Consider the following 13,275-nt stretch of genomic DNA (forward strand, 5'->3'; position numbering starts at 1 on the left):
CGGTACTGGAGCTGGGGGTAACTAAAAGCCCTATCCTTGTCTGTCTACTCAAGACTCAGCTCTTCTAATGGAGTGAGGAGTCTCCCTTCCCACTGACTGTTTTCCCACTCCATTTTGCGCCTCCACCCCCGCCCCATAGCATTTCTTCCCACTTGATTTCAAATGCATGTTCAAATGCACCATGAAGTCACTCACTCTCTCTCTCTCAGCTTCAAGACTTGGAGCTCCCATCTACAACAGGAAGCTAAGAACTGCTAGTCAGCTTGACAACACTGAATGAGATGGGCTTGGAACCTTTGGGAAGCCCATGATAGGATATGAAGGCAAAATAGTCCTGTCCCATTATTGTTCCTCAAATACTGGTACAGAGCAGCACAACCTGCCTCTGGCATCTGGATAGAATGCATCTCCTCAAACTCTCCTGCCTTACAGGTCTGTTACAAGGCTTGCTATGAAATGATGCCTATGTAGTGCTTTGAGCATTCTAAAAGGGCTATATAAATGCTAAAGTGTGTGTCTGTGTGTTTTAATCTTTTGACTTGCTATCTGGCAACCCTAACGACTTGCCCCCAAGCTGAGGACGTTTTTTTTTTTATCTTTGTCATAAGCTGGCTAAGGCTGAAGTAGTTTACGTGGCTTTCTGAAAATGTGAAGATCCAGCAGAGAGATAGCCTGGTGGATGGAGACAAGTAATGCGCTGCCTCAGAGATACAATCTGTGCCCCCAAAGACCTTGCAAGCTGTGAAAAGGCTGCTGGCCTCAGTCTATGTGAAGGGAAAGGACCTTCCTTCCAGTCACTCCTGGGATGAAAACGGTGGTGCCAGAAGGATTTGCACTTGCTTGTGAGTGAGATGCAGAAAGTTAAGAATCCCGAAAGCCAACAAAGCTCTGTTGGGTCCATCAGCAAATAAAAATTCCTTCCTCTGTTACAGTTTTCATCCCAGGAGTTACATGCGTAGAATAAATAAGCACAGTATCAGAAAAAGGACTTGTGTGCCTCTATTCACATAGTATCTGCAGTGGAACTGAGTTCTAAGCTTTTCTCCTTCCCCCACATGGTGCCTTTGACCACAAAACCATGCGCTGTTTCAATTTGAAAAGGAGAAATAAAACTCCTGCCAGCTCTGGGTCAAAGCTGCCTGTTTATTTGGTACCCCCAGTGAGGGGATTCAAGCTTGCACGGGTCTGAAGAGTTTCTCCCTGCCTGTTGCTGCCTGCCTGCCTGATTGTGCTGGGAGGGCCGAGAGATTGAGATAAGTATTTGTGATTAGCATTAAGCAACACAGCAGAGAAGGGAAGTCTGGCACGAAACCCACACAGCTGGCTCTCTCTGCCCATGACTCTTCTAAGGCAGCCGCCGCCGCTGGGACACTTGTAAGCCAGTTCAGCCTTTTTGTGTCTGCAAGTGTGGATGGTCTTTCTGCTTTCAGGGACCTTCTGCTCGCTTGGGAAGAGAAAGAACATGGTGGGTCTGCTTTGCTGATAGCCAGGGATGTGGGCAGAACAAATCTGGCTTGTAGAGACTTGAGCAGGAAGGAGGATATTGCTGGCTCCTGGCGGCCTGGATCGAGAGCACGATAAAGAAAAGAACTTTATGGGCAGAAGGAATTCCACGCTGTGCTTGGCACCTGTGACCTCCAGAGCCCTTTTCCTTTGAAAGTCTTACAGCGACTTACTCTCCTTCCTCCTCTTCTTCCAACTCCCCACCCCCATTAAAACAAAACAAAGAGCCCTCTGGATGCATTGCAGTGACTAGAAATGCTGCTTCCTTCTACTGCACCTCCAACTCACTCCAGCTTTCGGAAGAACTGGGGAGGAGCCTGACTTCTCCCCTTGCCTCCAGGACAGACAAGCGGAGCAAGGGAGGTGGGGACACACTGCTTTGCCAGTGCTGATGCTTCAGCTGGGTACCTAAAGATCCAGCAGTGCATCCATTGCATCTCCCTCCAGACTGGATGCATTATGACACACCTGTGGAGCCCTTGCCTTTGGCCTGCCTGAAGAGCTGTCCCCGGGACCAGCAGAAGCCTTGGCCAAAGACTGAGCGGTGCCATGGCTTCCGAAAGACCCTCCAACCTGCCCAGCATTCCTGAAGGCACCTCCAGCACCACGGACGATGACGAGGCCTTCCTCCCCAGTGAGTCCAGTGACTCACAGGCCTTAGCCAAACAGGTGACCCTTAGCAGGGCATCCAGCTCTCCGGTCTTGTTTGCTTCCCATTCGCCCAGCTACCTCATGAAACTGAAGGTCAACAGGAGCGTGTACGACTTTGGTCGGAAAATGAAAACAGTGGGGTAAGAACTTGCTTTGACCCCCCAGAGATGCTGGTGACAGGGTGGGGGGTGGGGTTAGGGACTGTGTTCCAACATCCACAGGAAGCAATTTAAGAGGCCAGAACACACAAAAAGACGGACAGCAGCATCCTTGAGGCCTGCTTGAAGAAGCCCACATTCTGAAAGGTTGATTCTGGCCTTGGAATGATATATAGGAAAACTATTGCACAGTTTTGCTGGGTTGGTATGCCTTTTATTAGGTAGTGTGAGAGGGTACTTTAGCTTTTGCGGAATTAGATTTTTTAAATGTTATACAGAGTTTTGGGAGGGCCAACAAAGATGTTTGGTAGGTAAACATGGCTGGAGGCTTTGAGAGAGGGTGCTGTTGCCTCTTCTTTTGGCTCCTTGTGGTCTGAGTGACATGATCTAATGAGGTGTGTGTTGTGGGGAATAAAGCCCTGGGTTTGTGTGTTAGAGCTGTTTTGCTGCTTAAGCAGGGCTATAGTGAGATGCGCTTGGGAGCTGCTCCAAAGAGCTCCAAAGAAAGGTGCACTCCAGCCTCCTTTAGCAAGGCGACTCCTCTCAGTCCTGGATTGCACACTCTCTTAGCAGTCCAGTTCTGCCTTTAGCCCTGCAGCAAAGAGTCAAAATGACAGCAGGAAACCACACAGAGCAAGCTGGAGTTAACTCTTTATTAGCCCCCCCCCCAAAAAAAGGATTTGCACAGGAGTGTCAGGCCTAATGTGCGCAGCAACTCTGCTCCAGCAGGTCTTGCCCCCTTGAGGCAGTAGCAGAGACTGAAGGTCCCCACTTCCCCATAGCTGCCTGTCCCCTCCTCTTCAGGGTCCCCCCCCCCCCCGAACAATCTGAGACTGGGTCTATGTCAAGTAACTTCTCCTGCACTTTCTTCATGCCTCTCCTGGTTTTGGGAGACCAGAGGGGAGCTTGTCACAGCAGAAGGGAAACACCAGCCTGACTCATCTCTGCCTCTTACCATCCCTCCTCTCCTGCTTCAGCTTCAGCCTCCGAGTCTGGACTGTTCTCTGCCACAGACTCCCCACGCTCACTAAGCCTTGTTACTTCTTCAGCTTCTGACACTCCTTTCCCCTGTCTTCTCCCTCCAGCATTGTCCCAACCCCATTTCCCAGGCTCTGTGTCTTCTTTCCCCGGGTGTTCCCCAGCTGGTTTCTCCCACCCTTGCTCTGTGTCCAACCAGTCCATAACACCAAGAGAAAAATGCTTAAAGTTGCTGCCTCTGGAAAAGGAAAGTGCCTAGATATTAGGGATGGGTGGCCAATGGAGTTGGGGTAGGGAAGAGACATGCAGTGGTGTCAGAGAAGCAAGAGCGTGTTCAGGCTTCTGAAACACCCTTCCCTGACCAGCCGGAGACGCTTTTTTTTTGTTCTGACGGTTCCAGTAAACCCAGCCCTGTTTGAATTTCCAGGAATGAGATATGTTTTCTTTCCAGGAGATGAAAGCAGAAATAAGATTCTCAAAAATGCCACCTTACGCACAGGATACCAGATACAGTATTGCATTTGTACAGTCATGTGGTAGACTTGTGGAATGTATTCTCAGTCCTGAAAGACTCTCTAAAATAGGAGGAGAATTGAGATTTACAGAGAAGGCTGTGCATGCTTTCTCTCTCTCTCTCTCTCTCTCTCTCTCTCTCTCTCTCTCTCTCTCTCTCTCTCTCTCTCTCTCTCTCAGGCCAGGAAGACTTTCATGTTATCCTTGCAAGATATCATAGCCTAATATAGCATACTCTTGGAGGGTGGGGCCTAGGTACAAGGAGAAGAGTCAATATGGAGCAAATGACAGCTACCTATTTATTTATTTATTTATTTATTTGTTGTAGTTGTACAATTTGGCTGACAGTATATTTCAATGATAGGCTGGTGTAATGGTTATATGGGGTTAGGGTTAGGTGGCCTGGTTAAACCTTTCCTGGCTGGACAGCCCTTCACTTCGTGGCTGTTCAGTCGCTAGCAGAATCCGTCTGTGGGCGTTTCTTGAACCTCTTCCAGCAAAGAAGCTCTTTGATGCCAAGTCGCCGCCTACTTTCCCTGCGCGGAAGTCTTCTGCGCAGGGTGGGTTTGGGCAGCGGAGGACCTGTGCTCTCCTCGCTGGTCTCCGGCGAAGAGTCCTGGAGCCTCCTCTCTGCTTCCCCCATCGGCCCCCCTCTATCCCTGGTGTAGCACTGATTATCTTCCCCAGCCGGAGACCTGCCTCTCTCCTTGCTTGGCCCCTCTCCAGCATCGCTGTGGAGCCTCGCCTCCTCCGCTAGTTGCGATGGCAGTTCCCTGACAGCTGGTGACTAGGGTTGCCACATCTATCATTGGGTCATCATGTCTGCGGTGGCTTGCCCTTCATTGCGAGATCCAGTTTAGCACCTTTCCTAATGAAAAACCAGCTTTGCTAACAATGATAGTGCTCTCTGTTCTCTCATCTGTAACTTTCTTGCCGATCCTGGGCTTCAAAAGGGTGAGGTGGACAGCCATGTCCATCAGATTTGCAAGTGCAGTGGCAGCCATTGCATATACAACATACATATAAGCGGGGGGTGAAGGTGGTTCTGTGGTCTAAACTACTGAGCCTCTTGGGCTTGCCGATCAGAAGATTGGCTGTTCAAATCCGTGTGACGGGGTGAGCTCCTGTTGCTCTGTCCCAGCTCCTGCCAACCTAGCAGTTGAAAAGCACACCAGTGCAAGTAGAGAAATAGGTACCTCTCTGGCGGGAAGGTAAACAGCGTTCTTGTGCGCTCTGGTTTCTGTGATGGCCTGGGATTCCGATTCAGAGGATGAACCAGAGGAATCCCAGCCTGCACAGGAGTCCCCGCCTCCAGGGCCGGCTGAACTGGGGCAAGGCCTAGATGCTGAAGAGCCTGCACCTGTGGCAGAGCATCAGGAGCTGGCCCCAGGTGAAGCCCTTCTGGCCCCAGAGGGGCTTGACGACTCAGTGGCCACAGGTGAGCCTCCTCCAGGGCCCAGTAACCCTTCGGCCTCTCCTGATCTGCAGAGGCTTAGGGCAGAGAGGCGAAGGGAACTGGTTGCCCCCAGGAGGAGTGCTCGCCTTAAGGCCAGAGGAGGCGGGGCTCCTGGGGGCCGGGACCGCCCCCGGCCTTAGAAGAGGATAAAAGCCCAGTCAGCCCGGCCCCAGGTTGCGGGAGCAACGTCGTTGTTGGCTTCGTACCTTCCTGTGTTCCTGTTCCCTGCTTGGCCTCCTGTTCCTGATCATCCGGTGCTCCTGTTCCCTGCTCGGCCTCCTGTTCCTGTTCATCTGGTGTTCCTGTTCCCTGCTCAGCCTCCTGTTCCAGCGTTCCTGTTCCCCGCCCGGCTCTCTGCCTTAGACCTCGCCCCTCTTCGTGTGGACTCTGCTTACACCCACGGTACCTTACCCCCGGGACCAGCACAGTTTCTCTCACAGTGCTCCATTGCGCCAGAAGCGGTTTAGTCATGCTGACCACATGACCTGGAAAGCTGTCTGTGGACGAACGGTGACTCCTTCAGCCTGAAAGCGAGATGAGCACCGCACCCCATAGTCACCTTTGACGGGACTTAACCAACCAGAGGTCCTTTACATTTACCTTTTTTTACCAACTTGAATAAAATATTGAGGGGGACAGGTAAACCTCACCCCACATTGATCAAAAGAAACACACCATTGGAATGGCAATGCCCATCAACTTTGCGGTGGTCCAGCACCCCCAAATATTTAATCCTCCTCAACCCCTAGGAGTTGGCTCCTATGCAAGTAACATGATCTGAACATCTTCCACACTCCAAACTTACCCTTCCTTGCTCCACATTTCTAGGCACAGATCTGGGCTTTTCTAGTCTGGAGCCAAACACTCTTTTCCCCTTCACTGCTTTCCCCACTAAACCTCACTCTTTACCGTTGAATCAGAGCAAATAGCAATCCACAGAAAACCCGACTTGTCCTTTGCTTCAGTTCAGCAGTATAGAATGGGTTTCCCTGATAAAAGCGGTGCGGTAAAAAGAAAAGAACTGGACAGTGCAGTCTTGTGCCTAGAAAGTATGGGGCAAAAGTTAAGTGCATTTTACTTACTATATGTAGGGTTTGGTGTCAGTGTTGCTTGTGCAGGTTCTTTGCTGTTCACTTGTGTTCCTTTGGTGGTGAGAGAGGTTGGGGTTGGCCCAGGGTGTGGTTGCTTGTTTGTGATTGGCTGTGGTGGTCTTTGTTTCCATGTGTGAGTGGGGTGGGTGGGTGTTTTGGCTCAGGTTAGCCATATTGATTTGTATGCTGTTGGTGGATTTTTGTCATGGTCTTGTTGAGTTGTGTATGTGATAAAAGGAAGGCGTCTTCTTCTATTTGTCCCTGTGTAAGTAAAATAGAAACATCGCCACCCGACCCCACCCCATCTCCCCCACCTCCACCTCTTTCCTCCTTTTCTTAACTAATGTCTCAACAAATGAAACTGATTTGTAAAAATGTTACATGGGGAAAAAATACGAGAGAGAGACATTGCACACACTTTTGTAAATCAAGAAAATCTATAATAATAATAATAATAATAATAATAATAATAATGGTAAGTGCATCAGTTTGTATCTGTTGCCGTTCCTGAAATGTCATTCGAAAGGCAGTTTTATGTTCAGTCTCAATGTCCCTAGCACATGGATGATGGCTTCAAAGTCTGCTCTTTCAAGATAAGCTGGAATGCCAGCCAGTGAAAATTACTCCAGGTCTTCCACCTGGCCATTTAAGCACCAAGTGCAGCACTGCTGCGCCACTACGAACTTGTTCCTTCAAGGGGTGTGCAGTCCTCTCCAAGACCACTTGCAAACACCCATCCACATTGCCTGTACAGTGGTATCTTGGTTCTCAAACTTAATCCGTTCCAGAAGTCCGTTCCAAAACCAAAGCATTCCAGAACCCATAGAAAGTAATGCAAAATGAATTAATCTGTTCCAGACTTTTAAAAACAACCCCTAAAACACCAGTTTAACATGAATTTTACTATCTGATGAGACCATTGATCCATAAAATGAAAGCAATAATCAATGTAATGTACTATAAAATAAATAAGGCAGTATTGTAGATGAAAAAAATTAAAATTATCCATTTCCACAGTCACACAATCAATCAACCAGTAGCTGAACTGGGTTCCACGCAGTTGCAAAACCAAATTAATCAAAAAAGCCTCAAAAACAAAAACTCAAAATAAATAGCAAAAACTAAAGCGCCAAACTTAACCAGTTCCAGAAGTCCATTTGACTTCCGAAATGTTCAAAAACCAAGGCACAGCTTCTGATTGGTGCAGGTGCCCCGGAAACAATAGCCGACAGCCGCATCAGATGTTCAGCTTCTGAAAAAGTTTGAAAACCAGAACACTTACTTCCAGGTTTTCGGAGTTTGAGAACCAAGGCTTTGGAGAACCAAGGTACCACTGTATCGTGCCTGGATTACACTTTAGCTCGTTCACGCTAATCCTGCCCCAAACTGTTTCCCAGGCGCTGGTTCAAGAGTTCAGTCTCCTCCTTGAGAGTCACTGGTGGAAAGAGCTGGAAAGGGGTAGAACATCTGGGTGTCTCCTGCAGAGAGGAGAACTAATAGAGCTGCCAGGAGGAGGAGTAAATCTCATGCTGGGAGACCAGAATCCAGAGTCCGTACGGAAGAGCATTTTCTCCTCAGCTTAATTAGAGTTTATTCTGTTCGCTCAACTCCCATATCCACCAGGCTCTACCTGTGACCTTCCAGATGGGATGCCATCTGCAATATGGACCTAGATTCACCTCTGAGTCTCATGGTTTGAGCCTTAGAAGATTTGGCAACCCTTGAGTAGGGATGGACAGATCAGTCTGGCTTGTGTCAGTTTCACGTCTGCTCCATTCATCAGTCCATTCTGTCCCATTTCCACATTAGTTTGAGAGATACTTGAAACAGTGTTTCATCTCAGCTTGTACTTTAAAAAGAATCCAAGTACTACATGCCAATAAATTTGGAGAACTGCAAAACCAATTGCATTCCAACCCATGTATTATTTGTTGAATGGTTTCTTTAAATGTAAAGGTTCATCATTGTTCCACCTGATGTGTATGTCTTTAAGGGGCCAGAGCAAGGGCCAGAGCAAAATAATGAGACCCAGCTTTACAGCTGTGAAATCTAGCAGGTGCTGCTGAGTTGTATTGATTAAGCTGTGTCAGCAATTGGGTGTAGTACTTAAGGAGCAGCACCTAGCTCTCCCATTACCCTGGGGGATGGGTTGGTGGTTGGGTCTGGTTTGTTGTTGATGTATTTAGTGTATAAGGAGTTTTTGTTTTTGTTATTAAGACCTTGTTTAAGTTATTTTTGAGTCCCTTTTTAATGCATGGTCTCCCCAGCAAGCTCTCTGCAGTGCTACTAAACTGCAAATAGCCAACATTATTAGCCCGAGAGAAGTGAGTTTAGGTCCGTTCACTTAAAAATATAGAGCAAATCGGATGTTCCCTTCCAACCTCTGCTGCTGGATTGGCGTAGCTTATTCTAGAACCCAAAGAAACAAAATACAGTGGACCCTCGGGTTATGTTACCTTTGGGTAACGTAACTTTCGGGTTGCGAACGCGGCAAACCTGGAAGTGTTTCTTTCCATCTTTCGCCGCATGCACATAAGTAGCACCTGTAGATGCAGACTTTTTGGGGTACGTACAGACCCCCAGAACAAACTAAGTTACAGTGGTACCTCAGGTTAAGAACTTAATTTGTTCTGGAGGCCCGTTCTTAACCTGAAACTGTTCTTAACCTGAGGTACCACTTTAGCTAATTGGGTCTCCCACTATTGCCATGCCGCCGGAGCATGATGTCTGTTCTCATCCTGAAGCAAAGTTCTTAACCTGAGGTACTATTTCTGGGTTAGCAGAGTCTGTAACCTGAAGCGTCTGTAACCCGAAGGTACCACTGTATAATGAATGGAACCCAGTCCTTACTTTTAAATTTCTGAAAGGAAGGACTGGGCAGCGAGGTACATGAGCCAGATTTGGTGGGTTGGTGACTGAGGAGATAGACGGAAGAGGCTATTATGTGTGTTTTTCCCCAGGGAGACAAATTGGTTGGGGAAAGCTGCTCTTTCTCTGTAACGTCACAGGTCTAAGAATAGTTCCCAGAGCCTGCGCCGTGTTTTGTTCAAAAGGGCTAAGCAAAAGGAACCGAAAGCTGTAGCCAAAGTAGAGGCATCAGCGGAAGGGTGGCTGCTTCTTCTTCCTCCTGCAGCTGCTCATTTCCGGCCCAGCCAGGCCTGGTCTCTTTAACAGCAGCCCCGGGCTTTTCCTGGAATGAAGATTAAAGTGACGTGGTCTCCAAGCAGGCAGGCGGGGTGAGAAGGGAAGCTTCATGTGCTAAGTTTCTGTGTATCGGGCTGCTGGAGAAGACACAGGGTTAGCAACCCTGATTTTTTCCCAAAAACCTGATACGTTTCAAGAATTTCTGTGCTGCTCAAAAGTTCTTTAACCAGAAGATACTGGTCTAATTTATAAAGCACAGGCTAATTTTCTTTATCTTATCCTTGGGGTCCAAGATGGCTACAGATGGGTATTATTATTTATTGTTATTATTATTAATTAAATTGATATACCACCCTTTATCCAAAGATCTCAGGGCAGTTCACAAGGTAAAAATACAGGATAAAAGCACAAATAAATAGAACCAAAACAAAACAATAATCTCCACCCCTCCCACAAGCACATTAAAAAGACTATAGAATATTAATCAGCCCAAGGCCTGGTTGAAGAGAAATGTTTTTGCCTGGCTTCTAAAGGTATACAGTGGTACCTCAGGTTACATACGCTTCAGGTTATAGACTCCGCTAACCCAGCACTATTACCTCGGGTTAAGAACCTTGCTTCAGGATGAGAACAGAAATCGTGTGGCAGCGGTGTGGCGGCAGCAGCAGGCCCTATTAGCTAAAGTGGTGCTTCAGGTTAAGAACAGTTTCAGGTTAAGAACGGACCTCCGGAATGAATTAAGTACTTAACCCATGGTACCACTGTATAATGAAGGCACCAAATGAACTTTCCTGGGGAAAGCATTCCACAAATTGGGAGCCACTGCAGAAAACATCTGCTCTCATGTTGTCACCCTCTGAACCTCTCATGGAGGAGGCACATGAAGAAGGACCTCTGATGATGATCGCAGGGTCCAGGTTGGTTATACCTTGAGGTATTGCAGTCCAGAACCATTTAAGGCTTCATAAGTGAAAACCAGCACTTTGAATTGGGCCTAGAAGCTAATCGGCAGCCAGTGCAGTTGGGTCAGGATCGGGGTAATATGTTCAAACCATCTTGCCTCAGTAGGCAACTTGGCTGCCACAGTATGCACATTCTGAAGTTTATGAACCGTTTTCAGAGGCAGCCCTGTGTATAGATTGCATTGCAATCTAGAGGTTACCAGAGCATAGACAACAGAAATTCAGCTATCCCTGTTCTGATGGGGTGCACCGAGGTCACCAGCCGAAGCCGATGGAAGGCAGTCTGTGCCACCAAAGCCACCTGAGCCTTAAGTGACAGCAGAGGATCCAGGTGTAACTCCTAGCTACGTATTCGCTCCTTCAGAGGCAGTGGAACTCCATCACAAGCAGGCCGCCTTCCATCCATCCGGCCTAAGGAACCACCCACTAACAGTGCCTCAGTCTTAATCTGGATTGCACTTCACTTCACTGGCTCTCATCCAGTCCATTACCAAGGCAAGACAGCGGTCCAGCACATTCACTGCAGATGTGAAGGAGAAGCAGAGCTGTGTGTCATCAACATATTGCTGACAACGTACTCCAAAACTCTAGATGACCCAACTCAGCGGTTTCATGTAGATGTTAAACATCAGGGGGGATCAACTTGAAACCTGAGGAACCCAACACTCAAGGATCCCTGGAGCCAAAATGCACTCCCCAACCATCACTCTCTGGGAACAACCATCCAAGTAGGACTACAGAGCCACTCCGAAGCAGTGCCACCAGCCCCCAACACAAGACAGCCTCTCTAGAAGGATGCAATGGACAATGGTATCAAAAGCCACTGAGAGGTTGAGGAGCATTAACAAGGACATATTTCCCTTTTCTCTCTCCTGACAAAGGTCCATACAGGGCAGTCAGAGCAGTTTCTGTGCCAAAACTGGGTCTAAATCTGATGAAATGGATCTAGAATATCAAGTTTCCTCCAAGAGCATCTGGATCTGGCCAATGAGCTCAAGAACCTTAACAAGAAGGGAAGATTAGCAACTGGCCAGTAGTTAGTTAGGTTTTCCGAATCCAGTGGTTTCTTAAGGAGAGATTTTACCACTGCCTCCTTCAAGAAGGCAGGGACCACCCCCTCTTGTAAAGAGGCATTAATCACCTCCCAGGCCCAGCCAGCTGTCCCCTCCCTGCTAGTTTTTTATCAGCCAAAAAGGGAAAGGGTCCAGGGTGCAAGCGGTCACCCTGGCCAATTCAAACATCTTGTCCGCATCCTTGAGCCTTACCAACTGAAACTCATCCAACACAACAGGACTAGGCAGTGCTCTGGACACCCCTTGAGTGTCACCCCTGGTGTCACATTTTATAACACATTTATGACGTTTTAACTCACCAGTATAGATTAGTCTTGGGATTCCTCAACACCGCCTCTGAAACCAGCTCTGTCAACTCAGGCAGGGCAGGGCAGCCAGGTGAGTGGTAAACCAGCAGAACCCCTAATCTGTCCTGATTGCCCAGTGCGCACCCTGGTGGACACAGCTAGGTGAGACCAACTCCACCCTGCTCACCCACCCAGGTCTTGGCGATACAAACCAAATCGAGCTCCTCATCCGCAATCAGATCATGGATGAGAGGGAGGTCTGAGCATCTACAGACATGAGGGCTGGCTGATAGATAGGACAACCACGTTGCCCAGGTTGGAGGAGGGGCTGGCGCATGGCACAGTCACCAACTGCCTGTGCTGTGTGCCCCTTACCCAGCCTGCCCCGGCTCCCACACCATACCTCCCCCTGCCCTGAAGTATTGCAATCCCCACCCCCAGCTCCTCTCTTCCCAGGCATATTTTTCAAGTAAAACAACACCAACCCTGAATTTAAAACAATGCAAGTTTAAAAACCCACCCCCGTTAAAACAAAAATCTTACCATAAGGGGCCTGGCCCCACACCCTCATTCCACCCTTGAAATGCTTCCCCCAAAGGGACGATGACCTCCAAGGCCAGCTGGATCAATGAGGGTGAGGCAGAGTCCATAAATGCAGGTGTGCATGTTTATCGCTAGGATTTTATTTGTGGAGGTGGTGGTTCTTTTTTAACAGATTTTTTAAGACATATCTTTCTAAAATGCACTGAGGTGCAACTCATTATGTCCCGTGTTTTGCCTTGTGCTTTATCCACAATTTAGTCCCCACTATGGAGCTTTGGCGTACTGCTTCTGGTGCTCACAACACTTAGCTTTGGAAAAACCTTAGTTTGGAAGAAGCGACACTTTGAAGTATGCACGTATATCTTTTGCCTTGCTGTCACCTTCAGGGAAAAAAGTTTTGCAGACTTTAGAAACAATGCACAAAGCAAGTTAAACCTGTTTGCTAAAGGTGAAAAGATGTGCAGCTTGTGTACACACCATAAACAGTGACTACTCTTTTTAAACTGCCTTCAACTCCTTGGAGCGGGGGGGGGGGGGAGGAGAGTTTCCTGCCGTTTGAGAAGGTCAGATGTTTGCCTGTGCTATGAGACGAGAAAGGAACTAAGTTTTTTATTCCTGCTTACGCAGGCTTAAGGGTACTCTTACTGATTTTAAAGATCAGGTAAGAAAACGAGACGGTCCCTATCCCCACACTGGTTCTAGTGGTTTGCAGATATAAACAAAGTCACCTTTGTGCAGTTGTGCTATCCCTGCGCTTCTATAAGCCATACTTTGCTATTCAAAATAAATCTTATGCTGCAGCATGTAAAAATGGTAGGCTTTCATGTGTGTCCAGACAGAGATTTAACTTCTAGATACCCCAAGGAAGAGTCTGAAGCCTGGCAAGTCTGATTCGGATGTCTGCATACTAATGCTT

At 48.0% G+C, this 13,275-nt stretch overlaps 1 protein-coding gene across 3 annotated transcripts in view; it reads left to right on the forward strand.

Moving 5' to 3' along the window:
- The window catches only part of PDE4A (phosphodiesterase 4A), a 367,213-nt gene that overhangs the window by 247,848 nt on the left and 106,090 nt on the right, over positions 1-13,275 (forward strand). The window contains exon 2 of one of the 3 annotated variants that reach the window (XM_081894064.1): positions 1,431-2,294. The exons of the other annotated variants lie outside the window; for them this stretch is intronic. Within the exon in view, the coding sequence (XP_081750190.1) occupies positions 2,053-2,294 (242 nt within the window). The 5' untranslated portion in view covers positions 1,431-2,052. The remainder of the gene's footprint in view (positions 1-1,430; positions 2,295-13,275) is intronic. 3 annotated transcript variants of the gene reach the window in all.

Source organism: Podarcis melisellensis, assembly GCF_964234715.1.
Source record: "Podarcis melisellensis genome assembly, chromosome: 17".
NCBI lineage: Eukaryota > Metazoa > Chordata > Lepidosauria > Squamata > Lacertidae > Podarcis > Podarcis melisellensis.